General features: G+C 36.3%; 3 protein-coding genes across 3 annotated transcripts; 2 read left to right on the top strand and 1 right to left on the bottom strand.

The window, feature by feature from the left end:
- The first annotated feature begins 7,065 nt into the window (after positions 1-7,065).
- Positions 7,066-13,577, top strand: LOC103718434 (protein PIN-LIKES 1-like). The gene is made up of 6 exons (XM_039125050.1): positions 7,066-7,200; positions 8,780-8,859; positions 9,096-9,220; positions 10,064-10,185; positions 10,405-10,584; positions 13,464-13,577. Exons 1-6 carry the CDS (start codon positions 7,066-7,068, stop codon positions 13,575-13,577), a joined length of 756 nt encoding a protein of 251 aa, XP_038980978.1.
- Positions 13,578-14,130: 553 nt separating this feature from the next.
- LOC120111311 (protein PIN-LIKES 3-like) lies at positions 14,131-15,193 on the top strand. The gene is made up of 3 exons (XM_039128086.1): positions 14,131-14,353; positions 14,436-14,621; positions 14,746-15,193. The coding sequence occupies exons 1-3, from the start codon at positions 14,164-14,166 to the stop codon at positions 14,868-14,870; spliced, it is 501 nt and encodes a 166-aa protein (XP_038984014.1). The 5' UTR covers positions 14,131-14,163; the 3' UTR covers positions 14,871-15,193.
- A 1,112-nt stretch (positions 15,194-16,305) lies between these two features.
- Positions 16,306-19,759, bottom strand: LOC103718417 (cyclin-dependent kinase B2-2-like). Its single transcript, XM_039128085.1, has 8 exons — positions 19,391-19,759; positions 18,178-18,319; positions 17,808-17,869; positions 17,607-17,718; positions 17,360-17,453; positions 17,160-17,229; positions 16,933-17,071; positions 16,306-16,714 (listed from the first exon to the last, which is right to left on the bottom strand). Exons 1-8 carry the CDS (start codon positions 19,600-19,602, stop codon positions 16,622-16,624), a joined length of 924 nt encoding a protein of 307 aa, XP_038984013.1. The 5' UTR covers positions 19,603-19,759; the 3' UTR covers positions 16,306-16,621.
- Positions 19,760-20,888: the final 1,129 nt, after the last annotated feature.

The raw sequence follows: 20,888 nt of genomic DNA, 5'->3' as shown, positions 1-20,888 counted from the left end.
GCTATACAAAGGGTGGATATAGTCTAGAGGGGTCGGATAAGGGTTGTAGAGGCGGTTAAAAGAGGAAGAATCGGATTTTGACAAATTTTTCCGGCACTACGGAAAAACTGTGTCGAAGTCCCAACTTCGGCGAATTATTTAGGGGGTCAAACGACCTCCGATAGCAATGCATGTTACCTCTTTGGAATTCCCTATGAGTGTAGAATGTTAGGTAAAAATTTCATCAAATCTGGAGTTTGGAAAGTGGATCAAACCCGGGATGAAGTAACCGGCTGTCGGTCCGGGTTACTGTTCATCCGAGTGGGAAAATAAGAAATTTTATGCCAAAATAGGGTATTAAGCCTAGATTAGGCTAAGAGAAACCTTGTACTCGTGCAAGGGAGTCCCTAATACACATAAATGATGAGTTAATTAATAGAACAGGAAAAAGAGAAAGAAAAGAAAAGATTTAGGGAACGGGGGAGTTGAATCAATTAAAGTTCCCTATATTATAATTGGCACGTAGATTATGGCCCTTGATACAAGACTAAATGTATTGTAAATGCATGTCACAGTTGGGCAAGAAGCTAGGGAACAAGAGGAAGAAGTTCTCCACTGCCTGCTGTAGATTTTTGGAGGCGTATCAGGGCTGTGCCGGATTGACAGGTGAGTGGGAGTTTGTACTTTGCACCATGAGCGCATTCCTTATTCATTTTCATAAATGTTGCCAAGTGTGACTTGATTCCACTGAGCTTATTGATTAATTGTTGTAGTAGATTCCTCTATAATCTTGATTCTCCATGCTTGATTATTCTGTACATGCATTTGAGGGAGCATTGAGAGGAATTACGAGGGGTTGAAGAGTAATCAAATTGATTCCGAATTGTGAAATGATTTCTTTTGTAAATTGATTTCATTTTCTCTATTTCAAAGATTTGTAGAGCCTTTTTAGTGGTATATTGAGTTGTATTGCACTTCCTTGACCCTCACTCCTAACCCTGATGTTAGTTTATGATTGGGTCATGATCGAGTGAGTGGTAGTCTTGATCATACTCCTTTTTAGTAGAGTATTGGGAGGGTGCATTATGGCATTTATGCATGGCTTGGCAGTATCTGCAGGACACCTATAGTCGATGGGGTTGAACATCGGCCTTTGTGCACATAGTAGCCTTCTGGGTGGGCGGAGCCCAGTCCCTTCCTAGGGGGGGACACGGCCCTAGGCGTAGGATCGGCCGGTCCTACGACTTATATTTTGCTTGCCGCCGGGCATAGTAAGACCCCGCGAGGTGCAGTATGGCTTTCCGCGGATGTAGAATTCCCGCGAGGTGCCGTTTAGTATGTAGATGTGAGATGGATTTCTGTTCTGGATACTGGCCAGCATTTATATGATCAGTGTGGTGTCTTATCCTGCATATGCATGTGACAGTAGGGAGTTGTTGCTGGTTCGCCTGGGGCGTAAAACCCACCTCCCGATAGCTGTCTAGCATTTATGTTATCGGTATGGTGTCTTATCCTGCATATGCATGTGACAGTAGGGAGTTGTTGCTGGTTCGCCTGGGGCGTAAAACCCACCTCCCGATAGCTGTCTAGCATTTATGTTATCGGTATGGTGTCTTATCCTGCATATGCATGTGACAGTAGGGAGTTGTTGCTGGTTCGCCTGGGGCGTAAAACCCACCTCCCGACAGTTGTCTAGTGATGATTTACATATTGGTGTGGTGTCATATTCGATGTATGCATATGGCAGTAGGGAGTCATTGCTGGTTCGCCTGGGGCGTAAAACCCACCTCCCGATAGCTGTCTTGTTGATGATTCAGCCTATTGACACCTGATTTATATGATTCAGTACTATGACCTGTTGAGCATATTCGTGAGTAGCATATATGTTTACTTGATTATTCCATATATGCTTCAGATGAGTTGAGATTGATTGTGGTGATATTGATGACTTACTCCATATTCTCTATGTTGAGATCATTTTTATCTTGTTATTGATCTTGAGATTTCACCTCGAGCCATGATTATATCTGGTCTCATGTGCATAGTACTCTCTACTCCACTCACTGAGTATTTATATACTCACTCCCCAGTTTGATATTTTTGATTGCAGGGCAGGTATTGTATAGAGAGGAGCAGGATTAGTGGTTGCCTGCTAGCTGTGCCGCTCCATAGTATAGTATAATGTAGATAGAGGTTTATCCCCTTTTGGTGTATTATAAACCTTCTATTATATATAGTGCATAGTTACAGTCATAGATCCTGTTGTGGATATGGGTTTGACCATGGATGGATTGGGAAGCAGGTATATATATGTGTGCAGATCAGTTGTGTGCCTGTGATAATGTATTGCTATATATTGTCCAGGTTTATATGTGACAGATTATGTGATTGCTGCTCTGACAGGTAGTGTGTTATATGTATTGAGATAATCCTGACAGGTCACCATAGGAAAGGTGATCATTTTGTGCATGCATCATGCCAAAATTTTTCAGAATTTATGGAAGATTGATAGGTAGTAGGGTTCTACGTGGTGGCTGGTGGCCTTATGCCTACCCGCACCCTAGGACCGTCGCGGCGGCCCGCCGGGAACGGGGGCGGGGGTCGTGACAGTATATATTCTTTCTTTTCAAAATTCTACAAGCTTTCACCATTTTGCCTTCGAAGTCATTTGAAATCTTGATGGCACAAGCATTCACCTTTGGTAAAAAAATGTTGGGAAGAGAAGCCCAAGCAACACCAAATCCAAATAATATTAGTTTTCTTTGATCGCTCGTTATACAAATTATATGTTGCAACTTCAACCCTACTTGATGCATAGCTTTGTTGTAGATTTCTATCGTCTCTTTTTTGTTTATTCTCTGTTGGTTAAAATTCTTTATAACATCAACAACATTTCTTCAATTGCGAGGGAGTTGTGAGGTTATATATGATCATAGTCATCCATGTTATCTCGCAGATACATTACAAATATTGGATTCCGGTCCTTGGTATTACATTTATTTTACTCGATATAAGCATAAATGCAAATGACACCATCTTCCTAATTCCAAAAAGTTAAAACATATAAATTGATGCATTTCGAATATGGATTGAGAGATTTGAACAAATTGTAATACAATCAATGCATATGCCAAAATTTAATCAGGCATAAATGCAGTAATGGACGTGACTCATCGCCCAAAGTAGTTGCTTAAGTTTTAAGTCAAAGTCAGCTATGAAAGAAATTACCTTAATGCTCAATGGCTGGTAGATTTAACAAGCAAAAAGTTCGGCGACTCATAACCTAAAGCTGTAGAGGCTTTATAATTGAGCTAACCTCAACTTATTGTTGCCCATCTTGCAAAAGAGGACCGTAGCATTAGATGCATGTTTCGCAAGGATTCATCAATAAGTTGATCGATTAATTTCTTCTAGTTACACAAGCTATACTAGCATCTGAGTTTTACTGACGGATAGCACCTGAGCTAATATTACTCTTGCATGTTTTTAAAAAAAATTCTTTTATTATTCTATATATATCATGTAACAGTCCATGCAAAGTTTTGCAAGCATGTTCATCATGTAGAACAAGCAATGAGATACTTCGAACACATCTAGATAGTTTATTTCTAAGAGAAGAGAGGATAAATGATCAGAAGGTGTAGCAATATTCAATCAACTATGATAAGCATCTGTTTAACATTGTTATTGTTTTTGAATTTTTCATCTATCAACAAAGTAATAAAACATCAAGTAGAGATTGATCTTAGAGATAGCATTTCTAGATTTTTTTCCTATTTGTTGCTTTTATCTTTGCTCTTTTTTGGATGCCATAAATATTTACTACCAAAAGCTCCTAAATTTTAGAGACTATTTTCCAAAGACAAAAAAAATTGTCCATATTGATCATTCTAGTTCATTTTTCTTTTTTTTTTGAAAACAAAAACAGAAATTAAAAGGAATACAAAACTGGCTCTAATTATTGGCCAATAAGTGCTGCTTTAAAAGCGATGCATAAGCGAGAGAGACCTTCCTACCATCTTCTCTAGAATCTAACTACAATCCTTTTGAATTGAGACAAATTCCCTATTTTTCTCAAAAAATATAAAAACCCTTTTTGATAAAACGGAATGTTTATATCCATCCGAGTATATCCAACAAACTTAAAAAATAAAGTAAAACGATATTGTAAAAGAGTGCTAGAATAATGAGTCCATAATATATCGTTGAAGTGATCTGCAATATAAGATGCCATCTAGTCCGCCACTCAGTTCGTCTCTCAATACACATGAGAAGCATGAAATGCGATGCAGCTTCTGAGAGCCTTCGAATATCCAATAGCAAAAAATGCTCAACCATAGGCCGTAAATGATGGGTAATTCATTTAATCACCGTTGATGAGCGAACTTCAAAAGGAATATGAGTAGCCCTCAACACGGTTACATCATATCTAAGTCCCTCCCAAGCTTCTTGTAGCTCTGCCTTAGGAACTGAGATGTCAAATAATTGTTTCCTTCCAATAGGTACAAAGAGCGATTCAGATCATCGAATGATAAATCCCGCTACTCCTACCATCTAAGCCGACTTTGATAAAATTTAGGGGTGAGGGCTTTCAGGTAACAAATATCATTTTAAGTGCAGACGAGGAGTCATAGATGTCCCTAGCTATCTCCATTCTACCATCGGTAGCCAATCAATCATGGCTTCCATAAAACACCATTCTCGTTCAAGATGCCTCATGTTAATTGTGAGTTCCAGCAAACTATACAAAATAATAAAATACGATAAAATAGGAGAATGGACTACATAACAGGGTTCTAGGTGGAGAGGGGCCTTGGAAACCCAATGATTATATGGTCCTGATTGGTTTACCGTAGCTTGGCTTGATATGCTGCTTGGACCTACCACAAATTAGCATCCTAAGTCCAGATCTCTATCAGATCATTGAGACGTGAACATGTGATGGAAGAACTCAAAGTTCATGAACTTTAGAAACCTATCTTCAAGAATGATCCCATTGTTGAAGGGTTCGAGTTGAATGAAAAGAGAAGGGAATGCAAAGAAAGCAGGAGAAGAAGAGTCGATTGGAGTTGGAGCCAACTACAACAACCAGTGAGTGATAGCAGGTAAATTGTTTATGTTATGTTTCCTTTCTTTTTATTTTCCTTCCATCTCATGATAGCTTTACATGTTGATTTGTTCCATATTCTTGATCAGTTCTTGCTGCATTTTCTATTTCAAATCAAAGTCCATCTCTGATTTTTTTTTATTTTTATTTTTTGTAATAATATCATCTCCATGTAAGAGAGCAGTCTTTTTAGATGGTTCTCTTTGAAGGAAGGAGTCGAGAAGAAGAAGAGTGGAATGGACTTTCTTAAGAAGGAAGAAAGAAAATCCAATATAGCCGGACATGTTATGTTATCCTTTGAGTTTCTTGTGTGCTCTATATTAATGGACAACTTCTAACCAAAAAAAAAAATTATTAAAAGGAAAAGGCAAGGGCATATTGAACTACTCTTGTAACTAACCAAGATCCTCTGCGATGCATGCGCCACACCATAGAATTGTGTTCAGCTCTCAACGGCCGCCATCAGGAGATGGAGGGCCATCAAGAGATGACACGGCATGTGCTTGTGGATTGCATTGTCTGATGGCCGTCCACCTCTTAATGGCGGCCATCGAGGGCTGCATAGCACTCTACGGTATGGCCCGCGCCCTATAGGGGCGTTTGGTAACCCCAACAAGATTACCATGGTGATCTAAGATTTTCGGTAATCCGAATACCATAGTCCAGTGATTAAAAATTTCGAATATCCGTGAGTAACTTGTTTGGTATGGTACAGAGATCCAAGATCACCGACTACATAATATTACAAATATCCCTGATATATCTTACATGGATTTTTTATATGCTTTAATTCTCATGAATCAAAAATGTAAGTCAATATGCTAATTCCTATAATAGCTCCATAATTTTGTCACATATTCTACTTTTAGTAGCCCTTATCATATATTTATTAATCATATAAAATATAATATAATAAAATATTAATATATTTATCAATATATTAATTATTAATATATTCTATAAAAATATATTTATTAATCCTATAAATTATTAATCTTTAACCTTGAATGCAATTTATGGATTATTTTTTAATACTAATAATTATTTTGATTAGGAAAATAAGATAAATAGAAGTAATATATTAAATATTTTCATTATATAAATATAAAATATAATAATATATTTCTACTATAATTTAAAATTATCCTTCAATAATAATATGATTAGTAATATATTATGATATAATATATATCATTAATATAATATATAATATCAACATAATATTATATATATATATATCATTGACATAATATATTGATGGTATATTAATATATCAATTTTTTTGCTAAATTGAGAAGTATTTTTGTCTTTAACTTTCAACCCAGAATCACTATTCTGGGGTGATCTTGAATTTCCGACCTCCAGAATGGGTATCTTATCATCGGGTTGGGCGGTGATTTGAGGAGTGAAGGTGACTTACGATCACCGCCACGTAGGATCACCGTGGTGCAACCAAATACGGTGATCTCATCACCTCTATCCACATCATTCTGGATCCTGGGACGATCATCCCATGCCAAACGCCCCATAGATGATCTGTGCTCTTGTGTAACATGTCCTTGAAATAAGAAACATTGTTTCGACTGATTGGAAGCCCATATTGGAGATCAATACTTGGTGTGATGCGTGTTTATGAAAGAACAGAACTCGAAAGCTCTATGCTGTGTCTGTGAAGCCGAGGAAAATGGTTGGGGTTATCAATGAGTTAGCTAAGAATGGGTTGCAATGGGAGTGAGGAACTTAAAACGGCAGAAATCAGCAAAGATAAGCTTGGCCATCAGGGAAAAAGGACGAAAAATATGTAATTAGACATGATTCATCAGAGACAATATTTTCATACATTCAACTAAAAGAACCACTTTTAACTGACAAAATGATCAATTTCTTTTTCTCCAGTAGTTGAAATTTTACCACAGTAGCTGATCAGGATCCTTTTCTCCAGAAGAATTAGTTGGGAAACTCTTGAAGCTGATTTCCATATGGGCCTCTTCAATCTTTTCATCACTGCATCAGTACCAGTCCTAAATGTACTTCTCTTGACTGGTGTTGGATCAATTACTGCAACACGTCGCATTGGCATTCTAGGCAAGGATGCAACGAAGCATTTGAACAATGTAAGTTATATCAGTGTGAAATTCATCAGATCTCTTGATTTCTTAATTTATCGTAATGAATATTAGAAGGAAAAAATTAGGGTCTTTAGGGTTTATTCCCTTTTCTTATTGGCTGTTTTAACTCTTGAACTCATCATAGCAGCTTGCATCACAAATATGTGGATGCAATTGCAAATATCATTGGTGCTTCGGCTTCCATATAATTGGTCTCCAGCATCTTTTATCTTGCATTCCATTCAATGACTGAGGGTGCATCTCCTTGCGTTGACTCTGTTATCCATGCTATTTTGCAAGACCTCCCTTACAATTTTTTCTTGTCCATTAAGATCTTTCGTAGACAAACTACAGAAGGTGCCCCCTTTATTCTACCTATCTTTCCCTCGAACCTCCCAACAATAACTCTGCTATCTGAAGTTTACGTGCAGAATGCCATGTTTGTTTACCGAACTGCTTCCCACACTAATTCATTGGTCCACCAACCATGTTAGTAGGGGTGGGTTTAAATTAAATACGATTATGGTACAAATTCACAGAATTGTTTCACATAAATATCTCTAATACGACATGCATGAGAGAATAACAGTTTTTGTCAATCTGAATTCGTATAGAGTAGGAGCATGGTATACTCATAGGTCATAGCTAATATATTTTGTTATTTCTAGACAAACCTGATTACAGTACTGCACAAAAAACATCGGTCCGTTACGTTGCATTAATACTACTTATGTGCTTCCAAATTGGCTACATTGGCAGGACTTTTGATTAGGTTAAATCAAAGACTCGAATAGTTAGTTTTCTTTTGTTTTTCTTCTGGTTCACCTACAAGATAGTGTTGCTGCATACAGAATAAAGAAGCTCACTTTTTCAAGTTTAAGCTATAGAAAATTAATTGGTTAGAGCATCAAAATTATGGTTTAGGTTTACTCAAGTTACGTACATACTTACGGACACTATCAAGATTAGGAACTATGGATAGTTACTTGAATAGTCACATTATCAAGATTACGAACTTTCTGCACTTATTATTCTCCGGATATTCTCATAAGTGGTTAGTATTTCATACACAAAGAAGTTCAATTCAGAAGTATTCTTGAACCTGTTTATTTCTTATTTGGAGCAAAACCATGGATCATATGGTTGGAGGTTGTTACTAGGATGGAGTTGGATTAAGATGCACTAAAAAGTAGCTTAACAGAAGTGCTAATATGAGATCAAATTTCTAGCATTACCAAAGTTGATCTTGGTAGTCTTATGGTTAAAAGATTTTCTTGTTTCTTATATTCTAACATTCATCACTATCAATAATAAGCGTGTGTTCTTTCTGGAAGTCCAGTTCCTAATCAATGTCCCTTTTGCTCAATGTACTGAAGACTTTTATCTGATTGATCTGTTTCTCCCTTCTCTTTTTACTCGCATTGCTTCATATCATCAATTTCATGTTTGCTTAATCTCCTAAACCTTGTATACTTCTACTGTCTTATGCGATCTTTTAGGTTTAATAAGACAATTTTGTAAGTGCAGACTTGTTTTCATTCATTTCTGAATATCCAGAATCAAGTTTGCTGTTGTCCATGAGCAGGTTGTATTCTTTGTGTTCAATCCAGCTCTTGTAGCAACTAATTTATCTCAAACTATCACACTGGAGAGCATGGTTTTATTGTGAGTTCCTTCTCCTCTATCTGAAATCATTCTAAAGTGCAAAGTTTTGTTTACATGGTTTCACAAGGTGTACCCCTCTAAGCATTAGCAACACTTACAAAGATTATAATATCTGTCTTCCTAGAGACTCTATCTAAATGGATTGGATACACAGCCTATCCAATCATATATGTGATTAAGTTTATTCGGAGAGAGGAAGAGTGTTTGAGAAAATACTAATTTTTTAAATCATGCAGGTGGTTTATGCCAGTCAATCTCTTGCTAAATTTTGTAATTGGTTCTGCACTTGGATGGGTTGTTATCCAAATCACTAATGCTCCTACCCACTTGAGGGGCGTCATCTTGGCATCTTGTTCTGCTGGTAAATATAATGTTGGGTTCATCAACATTCTCGAATTCTTCAGTATTTTAATAATGTAAAATATTTAATGTCACCCGATAAAGTTCCTATATAACTACGCAACTATGGGTCCTTTTGGTTTTTGCTTACGAGCTTTTGGTCTGGGATTCACACTTAATGCCTGTTTTCCTCTTCCATTACTGCTGCTTATGGGATAAAAGAGATGATCGGGGCTGAAGCAGACATTCAACATCCCGACATCCATAATTGCAATAGCAATTAAGCTTGTCAAATGCAAAATTCTTTAAAGAAGTTGCGAACAATTATCACTATTAGGTTCTTAATAATGAACTAGTAAAATTTTAGTTATTCTATGTCTCCAAATGAGCTTGCAAAGTTCTTGCATCCCCTATTACTTATATGAAATTTTAGATATTCAAAGAGACATTTGTCAAATACGTGCAAGTTAGTTATGCTCTTTTGTAGCTCTATGCTGACCATATGGATTGCAAACACCAAACAATGTCATAGATACGTATCCATGGGAACATTTAATTCCGCAAGTGTCTTTTTGCTCGATGTCTTATCATAGTGTTGACAAGCTTTCACCACTCCTAATAATATGAGTGACTTAGCATTGTCGTATTGGTGTTCTATATCATTCCTTTAGATTTTTCAAGGTATTTACACCATAGTGAATACTAGATGCATCTCTAGTTTCTGCCTTCTTTCCGTAAACTAAAAGAATTTTTGTTGAAAATCTAGATTACTTCTGGATTCATGTTATATGCTGCAACAACTCTACCTGTCATTAGTGTAATTCAGAGAGGAACTAGATTATAATTTAGTAAATTTTCATTACAGGAAATGTGGGCAATTTACTTCTCATCCTGGTCCCTGCAATGTGCAAAGAGAAAGGTACCCCATTAGGAAGTCCTGATGTTTGTGGTACATATGGATTAGCATATGCATCCCTTTCAATGGCGGTAAGTTTTTGCACTTTAGTTGACCAAATGGGTGACCTTTTTCCATTGTGCAATACATGTGGATTGTCTTCATGCGATATTCTATTAAAGTGACTTACATGTGCAGATAAACTTGTTCGATAGCATGTTCATGAGTTACTGATCAGTAATCAGCAACTTCAAAACAATCAACTGTCCACAAGCTAGTGCTAATTGTTATTGATTATTTTAATAATGCAGATAGGCACTATTCTGCAGTGGTCTTATGTCTACAATATTGTGAGAATATCTTTGTGTGGTGAAGAAGGCAAAATGAACAACAACCTACCAAAAGTGGAGTTTCCAGAAGAAACTAAAAGTTTACTCCCTCATAGCTGCACACGCAGCACACCTGAGGAAGCATCAACTAGTGGCTGCATGGTAACTTATCTTTCTTCAGATGAATGTGCAACTCTTCAAGTTAAATCTGAGGAATATAATGCAAAAGGGGAGATTGTTTCCATGCATTGCTCCTTTATTTGTTGCACTTCAAGCCAGATCTTAACTAACAAGTTCCATGCTAGTTATTTATTGTTTCTTGATATTTCCCATACAAAGCATTACAACAATCATTTTAGACACAAGTGGCAATATCTGATGGTTGATGAGAGTTGCAGTTGAAAATATGATCAATTATCAGAATATACATGTACAAACTGAAAAAGAAAAGCTTCGAGCTAGCTTTTGGAAAATCATAGGGTAAAACCCTCTAAGTATTCCAATGTCCCAGAAGTTGTTTGTTTGTTACCATTTACCTATTTCATGATGTTGCAATTGTAAATGATGTAATGCCATATTTGTAAAGCTTTGTTTTCCTTCAATTGGGGTAAAACATTAATATACAGATTTGCAATTAATGTTTTCCAAATTGATTTGATGTTATGCTGTTGTCAGGTAATAGATGCCTTCCCATCTTTGCATTCAAACACAAAAACTAGGGGTTAATTTGCAAGTCGCTTCAGGTATCAATTTTAGTGTCAAAGCATAACCCATCAAAATTCGAGAACATTTCGTGACTATCAAAACTTCTAATTTCAGGTATCATTATCATCGGCAGCACTAATTCTGAATTTAAGTATTCATGGGGAAAAAATGCAGGGAGAAAAGTACATAGTATTCCCTACAACACAAAACCTCTCATGAATAATATTTCCTCATTTCACAAGGTGCAGCTGACATTCTATATCACAAACAGAACGGAGTTATGTGCATTACACTCTATTATGGATGACTGAACCCACAGTTTCCTTTCACGTTTTTGTTGCATTTGCTTTCTAAAGAAAACGGTTTTCCTTAATGTGTTTTTCAGTTGTTACTGCAGCATAATGTGTTTCAGCGCGTTTGATGTTTTTACAAATCTTAAACTAAATTCTGAAGTATCTGATGGCTTTCTGTTATCTCAAAAAGGGCCCCTGCGATGTCTGGTGAGGGGCCCTGCGCGCAGCTGTTGTCTGCAATTTTCTGTTATCTAAATTGGGGGGAAAATACCATCTTGTTAGTATCTAATTTGACATTATGATAAATGGTGTTTCTGCCTCTTGTAAATAGCATATGAGCCCTGATTGATGCAAGGAGTCAAGGACAATTTGTAATCCTTCATCCTTGATTAGTTTAACACTTCAACTTGTTCATAAGTATTAATCTGAACTTTGATCTTGCCAGTGTTTGTCTCATCAAATGAAATAATATGAATATTGCAACAATATCAAGAGAAAAATTATTACCTTTCTTTTCTTATTTATGAGTTTCATATTTATTTGTGGATAGATGTCAGATGAGAAACTGCTGGAAAACTTTTTATCATATATTCATGTTCTACCTTTTTATCAAATTTTAACCATATCTACGATCTCTTACAGGCACCAAGATTAAATAAGATTAAAAATCTTATGAGCAAATTATCAGGAGTAGTTCACCTTAAAAGGATGTTTGCGCCTGCAACCATCGGAGTGGTATGCTTATTTTTCTGAAAAGTGGGTGTGTCATTTCTTGTTGAGGAGAGCAACATCAAGTTAGTAAATTAAATCAGTAATTTATTCCTTAATAACTCTGATATGCTGTCTAAGATAATATAAAACTATATGGAACAATTAAGTGATGTAGGAGCAATCCGGCCATATCCTGTACCATGGATCAAGTTAACTTGCAATGGGTCAGTATCCATTTGGTGCACCTAATAAATTGGTTCAGCAGATAGCATGCTCTTCAGTTCAAGGTTTTTGATTTGTTCTTGACTGAGTTTTGATTAAATCATTTACTGGCCTAATAAAAGCCCTTCTCTCTTTCATTTACTGGCCTCAATATAATTTAATTAACTACCTTATAATATATTATTTACATGCTAAACACTAATGTCATGCCACATTTTTATATTATATGTATCTAAATTGTTTCATCACATCTTGATATGCTTTGTACTTCACTTAATTGATGACTATTTGCAAAAGGACTATCATTGTTTATTCGATATTTCACTTATAGATAACTCAATGAAAGTGCATACCCTTCGAAGTGACCTTTGGCAACATTATTCCTGCCTTCAGCCATAATTTGGTCCCTATGATAGTACTTTGAGAACCCTGAACTATAATAATTTTGTAAATGATAACTTAGATGACACGAATCTACCATGATACCTAAAAACATTTTGCAAAGTTTCTTGGCGCATATGATACCACAATGTGACATATCTCTTGAAGGACAATTACAGTCATTTTTCCTGAAAGCTTAATAACAAAAAACTTTACCTTAACATGCCATTTTCTCCAGAATAATATGTTGGTCACGATTCCACCCTCCATTTTGTTTTCTTGTTTCTTTTTTTTGGTTTCCAAGAAAAGCTAGATATTTTTGCAAAGCAAGAAAGGCAGGTTGGAATATCAATGGTGCACTGACAATCTAATAAGAACTCTCATTGCTAATTTACAATGTCAAGATCTTTGTGTCAAATCAAGATTAGCAAGTTAAATGTCTCCTATCATTACAAAAATAAGGGAAAAAAACTAAAATCTTGATTAACTTATTGTGAGGGCAGTTTATTTTGTGCATGGTCATTGACCTGATCTTCGTTAAATGTTTAGTTGATCCTGAAATCTAAGAAAGAAAGATGATTGTCTCTGACATACCGCATAAAGACAGGGTAGTGTAAATCTCTTAATTAAAACTTGATTACTCTATGAACTCAAGTCTAGCTTTGACATTGGACATTGATCGTTCTGTCCCCATATTATTATTATTATTTTTTGCATCTTTCTTACTAGATCATTGGATTTATTATCGGTGTGATCCCCCAAATAAGAGAAGCAATTGTAGGTCAAGATGCTCCACTTCGTGTTATTCAAGATTCAGCTGTTTTGTTGGGGTACGATCCTTAATTTTATATCCAAACAATATTATGTCTATTGAACACTTACATTATAGATGTCAATGTTCTCTATGACATGCACTTGCCAGGTAAATTGTGCCAATATGATGACAACATTTTTGAAGATAGCATTTTTAAATTTTGCAAGTAGCAACTTTTGTTAGCATTCTTAGGAACTAATAAAGAGTTATAATTTAATCAAACAAATGCTGTAAACCATGAGTATGACATTTAGTTAGTACCAGGAATGGATTCAATATTTTTGACCAAAGCTCTTCGTGGAGGAATCAAATTGTTTTTTGTTACAGAACACATTTACTAGAAAACATTTTTTACACCCAACGTAATGGAACTATATTGTTTTTAATTTTTAACTGGACCAAAGTCAAAAACTGGATCTCGATGGCTAATGATCACCATCAAGTTTATATGTGCTTACATTTTTTTTCTTTTTTCTTTTTTTCCTTCTTTCTTTTGTCCTGAACCATTGAGCACATAGAGGGTGATTTGGAAAGGGCCATGCTACAGAATTGGATTGCTTGGAGGGCTAATCAATTTTTTAGTACCCTTTTCTATGCTCTGAGGTTATAATTTATATGTCAAAACCTCTTCTACATATTCCACTTCTAAACAGCGTCAGCTTAGATGACATGCCTGCTTCTTCTAAGACTAATCGAATCACCCTTTCTATATATATATATATATATATATATATATTTGTGTTTGCTTGCAGTAATGGCACGATTCCAAGTCTCATCTTGATAACAGGAGGAAACCTTACCAAAGGTCATGATTCTTTGGTTATGCTTTATTCATGCTCATTGTCCTTGCAAGTAGTTTTTAATAAATCTTCAATGCAATTATCCAGGCTTACATGGTCCCGGTGTCAAATCCACCCTCATTCTTGGAGTTGCAGTTGTTCGCTATATTGCACTGCCCTTATTTGGGGCAGCCATAGTAAAGGGGGCAATTCATCTAGGTCTTGTGCACCCAGATCCTTTATATCAGTTTATTCTTCTGCTTCAGCATGCTGTTCCACCTGCAATGAACATTGGTAATATGCTCAGCCCCCCTATATCCTGGTTTCTGTTAGCATTTAACTAACATCCCTAAAATTACATCAAAGTCTATGTAGCTGTTTCTTTTGTAATTTCTGAGCATTCTTTGTGGACTGGCAGCTTCCATGATCCAAATGTTTGAGGCTGGTGAAGGAGAACTATCTGTTATTTTTCTATGGACATATGCTGTGGCTTCAGTGGCACTCACCCTCTGGTTGACACTCTTCTTGTGGCTTGTGTCATGATGGTCTTCTCTTAACCTTGGCAAGGGGTCTTCTCTTAACCATACAACATATTCAGCAGGGAATTCCATAAGTTGACATTTCTACAATTTGCTGATTGTGCTATAACAGGATGCGGCATGGGATGACCGTGGAATTAAAGCAGACAGTTATGACAATCAGAGGAATAAGAAAAAAGTTTCACCTACTGCTTGATCTAATGCACCCAGTTAATTGACATGTTTGTTTGGGATTTGCATTGGAGTAACCAATACTTCTATTTCCTATACACATTGTGACAATTCAAATATTGATTACTGGGATAGTAAAGTGGAATATTCCTCCGAGTTTGTGATATATTCTGAAAAGTATAGCATAAAAGTTATTAATCACATATCGACAATAATCAAAGGGTACTTCAGCTAGCAAGGGAAAGGATTCAAATTTTCAATCTTGGGTTGTACATACTTGCAATTTTAGTGGAGCAGAAAAGGAATACCTTTCTTTCAATGGAAACTTCAGAGAAATGTGCTCTTTACAGCTCACCAGGAAAATACAGAGGAGTGACCTGTGCATTATTCATTTTGGTGGTGCAATATTTGTGGTTTTAGAAATTAGAATGCAATTGTCATTGTTCTTGGTGTTGTTGCGACTCTAAAACTGGGAAGGGTCTCACTGTATAAAATCTCTAGACCATTAAAATAACATTTTGTTTCTTGCATCCAACCTCTCCGAGCCTAGTACAATTTTCACCATAAAGACAAACTCAAAGAATACAAAAAAATTACGCTGATAAATCATCATAATCGAGCAAGGCTTATATTAATCAGGCAATGCTGTCCTTATCATTCATGGTCTTATGCTGATTACGTACTGGTTTTGACCAAAGTGTTAACTTATATAGATGGTGCTGTGAATACCTAGTATAGCTGATGACTTATTCCTACAGCTAAATGCTGTTGATCTGTCAAAACTCAAAACCTATTGAAAATTATTAGTGGTTACCTGTCCTCTTTTAAGTTTGTAAAATACTTATCATGATCATGTGCTTGATTGCCTTATGTAAAACTGAATAATCTGTCAAGTGTGAGCTTGTTCCATATGCAAGTAAACAAACTCAGGACTCCTACTTTTGTCAGTCTTAAAGAGTTTATTTTCATTGCCCTCCACCTAGAAAGGGATCTCTGGCAACCAAACTCATCTTGGAGTTGTGCTACACAAAATGGCAATATTTCCAAATAGAAGCCATAAATAGAGAAAAAACACAGCATTGCATTTGTTCCGAGCTTACCTTGGCCAAATAAAGATCATACTCAAGCATGTAAATCATAATATCCTAACCTTGCATCCAAACAATTTGCACAATACTGAATTTTGCAGACAAGCAATTTACTGATACAGGCTATACTCATTACCTGTAGTAAAATGCTATCACAGACTAGTACATTAAATGGCAATATTTCCAAATAGAAGCCATAAATAGAGAAAAACAACGGCATTGCATTTGTTCCGAGCTTACCTTGGCCAAATAAAGATCATACTAAAGCATGTAAATCATAATATCCTAACCTTGCATCCAAACAATTTACACAATACTGAATTTTGCAGATAAACAATTTACTGATACAGGCTATACTCATTACCTGTAGTAAAATGCTATCACAGACTACCATTGCTTGAGGAAAGCATGTAAAACAGAAAAACAACAGCTGACATCAGCCACAATTTGTCAGAAAGTAAGGCTCCAATTTTTCAAGAAATATAGCAGCACCATTTTACAAATTTGTTATATCCAGATCATCAAAATATGGGTGCTCCATAGCTTTCTTTGCAGAAATTCGCTTTGAAGGATCATATTGCAGCATTTTCTGCAAGGGAGAAAAACACCTAGCTTAGGGGCATGCATGTCATGCAAGACTGAGAATAAAGGAGAGAAGGCTAAAAGCAACCAATAAAAAAATATTTGCATGAAAGCACACAAATATAAAATGATTCCTCTAGTACATTAGCCACTTGATATTTTATATAGTGGCTGCTGCATAGATCCAGACTGATTGTCTCAGAACTCACAAAAGAACCAACTCACCGTGAGTAGATCAATCCCCTTAGAATCTAAGTTAGGGACAACAGACAACAGACTCTTTGGGCTCCATTGAGGATACTCATGCCAATTTGCTAATTTGCTGACTCCTGGCCACACTTCTTCATTTGGGGTACCCAACAATCTGTACCAGAAAGAAGATTGACCTTATAAAGACAATTCAATGGCTGACAAAAAGAGGGAGAGAGCAGAAGATCAACAAACTACTGAACCTGAAAATGTGAAGGAGCTGCTGCAGTTCTGAGTCTCCAGCAAATAGAGCTTGAGTTGTAACTAGCTCAGCTGAAATTCAGAAAGCCCAGGATAAAAAGCTTATTGCATATATACTGTGCTGTTTATAATATTTTTTAAGGAAGAAAACTATGCTGCTTATAATATAAATTCCGCATACAAAGAAAGCAAGATTTCCTACCAAATATGCAGCCAACAGACCAGATATCAACTGGCGTGGAATAGCGTGTGGCCCCAAGAAGTACCTCAGGAGCTCTATACCACAGTGTCAGAATCTGAATGAATGGATCACACAACAGATTGATAATGATCAAAGAATCTTATAAACAGACATGGAATTGAAGGTGAAAGAGATTCTTGTAAGGTGATTAATGAGACATTACTTTCAAAACACAAACATATTAAGCTTCTAAGTTCACGAGCCAAACCTCATGAGTGTACTTCTTAACAGGAATAGTGAATGCTCGACTGAGTCCAAGGTCTGCTATCTTAAGCATCATTCTCTTGCGATCCATTAAGAGATTGTGAGGTTTCAAATCCCTATATTGATTGAAGAATTACCAGCAGAAAATGAGACAATGTTTTGGGTGGCTATGATTAAAGCAAAATTGGAGCCAACTTATATGTACCTATGAAGTATGCCATGACCATGGCAGAATGCAACACCTTTGCAAAGTTGATACATCAAAGCCTGCGCCAACAATTATCAGCTTCTGAAATCTCAGCCGAACTTGTCTCAAAGAAAAAGAGATCTCAGCAGAACAAATAAAATCATCAGAATATTACTAATGCAGAATTTATTCTTTTCTAAGATTAATAACACCGGTTCTTCGATAAGAAGGTATGTAGATTGTTCATGGACAAACTATCATCCTGGTCACATTATCAAAGATTTCAATTATTAAAAAAAATTCCTTCTATTGCCACAAATTTCATACACATCACACATAACTTTAATTATTTTGATGTAGTATATATCAATATCCACGAAAAAGCTACCTTCACGACTTTTGGTGGAATCATCTTGCCCATACGACGAAAGCTTTTGATGTATTTTCTGAGATCAGTGTCCATGTATTCAAATACCAGATACAGTATTGACTTCCCCTCTTTATTTTCACCTTGCTTGAGATCCAGCAGCCTACAGTAACATGTCAACAAAATAAACCATCACACCAACCTTAAAAGAAAGGTTTACATCACCTCGTCCTAAGAGGAATGATCTTTTTCTGATGGAGCATGTGCTTGTCGAGAGTAGTAAACTAGAATTCTTTGGACATGAATCAACAGTAATTCAACATAAGAAAACAATAAAATATAGATGCAATTCAAGATAGCCCAGTTAGCGAAATTAAAATAAAACCCATGCATTGAAATATTATCACAGCCAATCACGGAGAAAGAAAACAGAGTGCAAGATAGATTAGAAATGCATCTCTCTGATAATATCCAAATAACGTCTTGAGCAACAATTAAAGATAAGTTGGTATATGGGAAGAAACACAAACATTAAAAGCAAATAATACCAACAAAAGAGAATAAAACAAATAATATAGGAAATTTGGAATGATAAACCATTAAATAAAGTTCAAATTTGCATAATCAAAACCCGCCTATGTCCTACAAAACAAGCATGCCAGATAAAACTGCTGTTGATTTTTTCCCTTAAAGAAGGTAGAAAAATCTTCAGTTCAAGAAATCAAGAAAATCTTAATGGATGAAAAGAAAGCCCATTCTCTAGACTTCATCTCATCACATATGAAAAAGAATCATTATAAATATATTAACATGAATAAATAAACCAAAACCACAGCTAAAACCCTTATAATTGTAGCATCGAGTAGTAAAACCCCAAAAGAAAGCACTTTCATCAATCATGGAAACAAAAATCATGGATCTCATAACCAAGAAAAGATATACCAAATAAAATCCTTAGAATCGTAGCCTCGAGCTGTACAAACCCCAAAAGAGTGCACTTTTAGCGATCACAAGAACAGAGATCATCAAAGGATCTTAAACCAAGAAAATTGGAAAGAACCAAAACCCATCTATATGAATTAGGACACCAGAAATGGAAATTTAAGAAGTTCTCCAGATGAATGCCCCTTGATAGGGAGGAGATAAAACCGAGAGTCTTTTTTTTTTTTGGGTGGGGGTGGGGGTGGGGGGGGGGGGGGGTGGGGAGGGTGGGGGGTTAAGTTGAAGGGACGACCTGACGACATGGGGATCGATGGAGAGCATGTGGAGGAGGGAGACCTCTCGGAGAGTGGTGGGAGGGACCCCTTCGTGGTCCTCGGGAAGGCGGGTCTTCTTGAGAGCGACGATCCTTCCCGTCGCCTTCTCTCGGGCCTTGTACACCTTCCCATAGGTCCCTTCTCCCACCTTCTCCAGCTTCTCGTAGAGATCCATGGCTCTCTCGCCCATCCTCCCTCTCCGGGGAAAGGGCAGCAAGAAAGATTCGGAAGGGGGGGAGAGGATTTGATGAAGGAGAGGGGTTTGGTTTGGCAGTGGGTTTCTATCGGCGGTGTATCGGCTGGGGTTTCTTGGGGCTTGCGGGGTGCCGAACGTTATTTTTTCAAAATTCAAATGCCAGACGGGAGATTGGCTGCCTTAAACATCGAATTTATAAATCCAACCCTGGAATTATACATTTTGCTATTGCAACCCTCGAATTATGTGTAAACTAATAGAAAATTATATTCTAATTTTATTATTTACTTATTCTGATAAAAGAAAGGGTTTGGATCCCGCATATTACAACCAAAAAAAAAAAAAAAATCTGCACCACCTCTTGTACAACTGCAAGCACGTCAGGTTGGATTGAACTGCAACTAATTTTATTGATCTATTATTTTTAGGATTAAATCGGATCATTAATGATAAATATTATACAATAAAATATACTATACAATATGTAGATATAATATAATCTACAACATTTGATTCATAAATACATATAGTTATAATTATTAATTTTATTGATGCATTTTATGATAAACAAAAAAATCAAATTTGTTATATTCACGCAGGAGTGTATGTATTATACTAGTATAGGATCAGTTCGGATATGAAACCATGTTTTTTTTTGACTCCAAGCCTAATCTCGAAAACTTTGGTTTAGATTGATTTAAAATTAGTTTCAAATCGGAAGCAGCTAAATTCAATCGGCTTGCAACCCTACCTCCTTGTACCAATCAAAGAAGGTCCTCTGCAAATGATCATGGCTTAGAAAAGTATTGAGCTACTGTTAAATTTATTTATCTTTGATAGCCTTTTAAAGAGTGTGAGAGATAATGCTCATGCGAGATTAGCATGAGCTGCCGGTGTATCCAAAAAAGAAGAGTGTGAGAGATAATGAGTCATCATTTTCATGTTATATCTTAGTCCCCAGTAGAGACAAGGATGGTGAACTTGATAGGTTAGCACTATAATTACTCTTATTGATTATCTCTAAATGTGAACTTTGTCATAAAATTATGATAATCGAAAAAACTTGAACCCCTGTTTGTAATTCATCCTTCATCCTCCCATGTGGTAGAACCTGCTCTTGCATGCTCGTCTTCTTCAAGAAAACGGTGAAAACTGGAAAATAATTAAGTCGGTAAATGCATTGCCGGATATACCTGACGAAACCACGCGTCCCTCGGCAGGACAAGTTTCGGAATTCATATGTGCAGTGGGGGTAAATTGGCCATCCCGTTGGTACTTGA

This window comes from Phoenix dactylifera, chromosome 1 (assembly GCF_009389715.1).
Source record: "Phoenix dactylifera cultivar Barhee BC4 chromosome 1, palm_55x_up_171113_PBpolish2nd_filt_p, whole genome shotgun sequence".
Classification (NCBI taxonomy): domain Eukaryota; kingdom Viridiplantae; phylum Streptophyta; class Magnoliopsida; order Arecales; family Arecaceae; genus Phoenix; species Phoenix dactylifera.
This window is presented reverse-complemented; position numbering and strand designations above follow the sequence as displayed.

Coding starts and splice junctions, on each gene's coding strand:
- LOC103718434 (XM_039125050.1), top strand. CDS start 7,066: ATGGGCCTCTTCAATCTTTTCATCACTGCATCAGTACCAGTCCTAAAT. Junction 7,201..8,779: donor CAACGAAGCATTTGAACAAT/GTAAGTTATATC, acceptor GTCCATGAGCAG/GTTGTATTCTTTGTGTTCAA. Junction 10,186..10,404: donor ATGCATCCCTTTCAATGGCG/GTAAGTTTTTGC, acceptor TTAATAATGCAG/ATAGGCACTATTCTGCAGTG.
- LOC120111311 (XM_039128086.1), top strand. CDS start 14,164: ATGTCAAAACCTCTTCTACATATTCCACTTCTAAACAGCGTCAGCTTA. Junction 14,354..14,435: donor AGGAGGAAACCTTACCAAAG/GTCATGATTCTT, acceptor GCAATTATCCAG/GCTTACATGGTCCCGGTGTC. Junction 14,622..14,745: donor TCCACCTGCAATGAACATTG/GTAATATGCTCA, acceptor GTGGACTGGCAG/CTTCCATGATCCAAATGTTT.
- LOC103718417 (XM_039128085.1), bottom strand. CDS start 19,602: ATGGGCGAGAGAGCCATGGATCTCTACGAGAAGCTGGAGAAGGTGGGA. Junction 17,230..17,359: donor GTCTGTTGGCTGCATATTTG/GTAGGAAATCTT, acceptor TCTGAATTTCAG/CTGAGCTAGTTACAACTCAA. Junction 17,072..17,159: donor CAGCTCCTTCACATTTTCAG/GTTCAGTAGTTT, acceptor TTTCTGGTACAG/ATTGTTGGGTACCCCAAATG.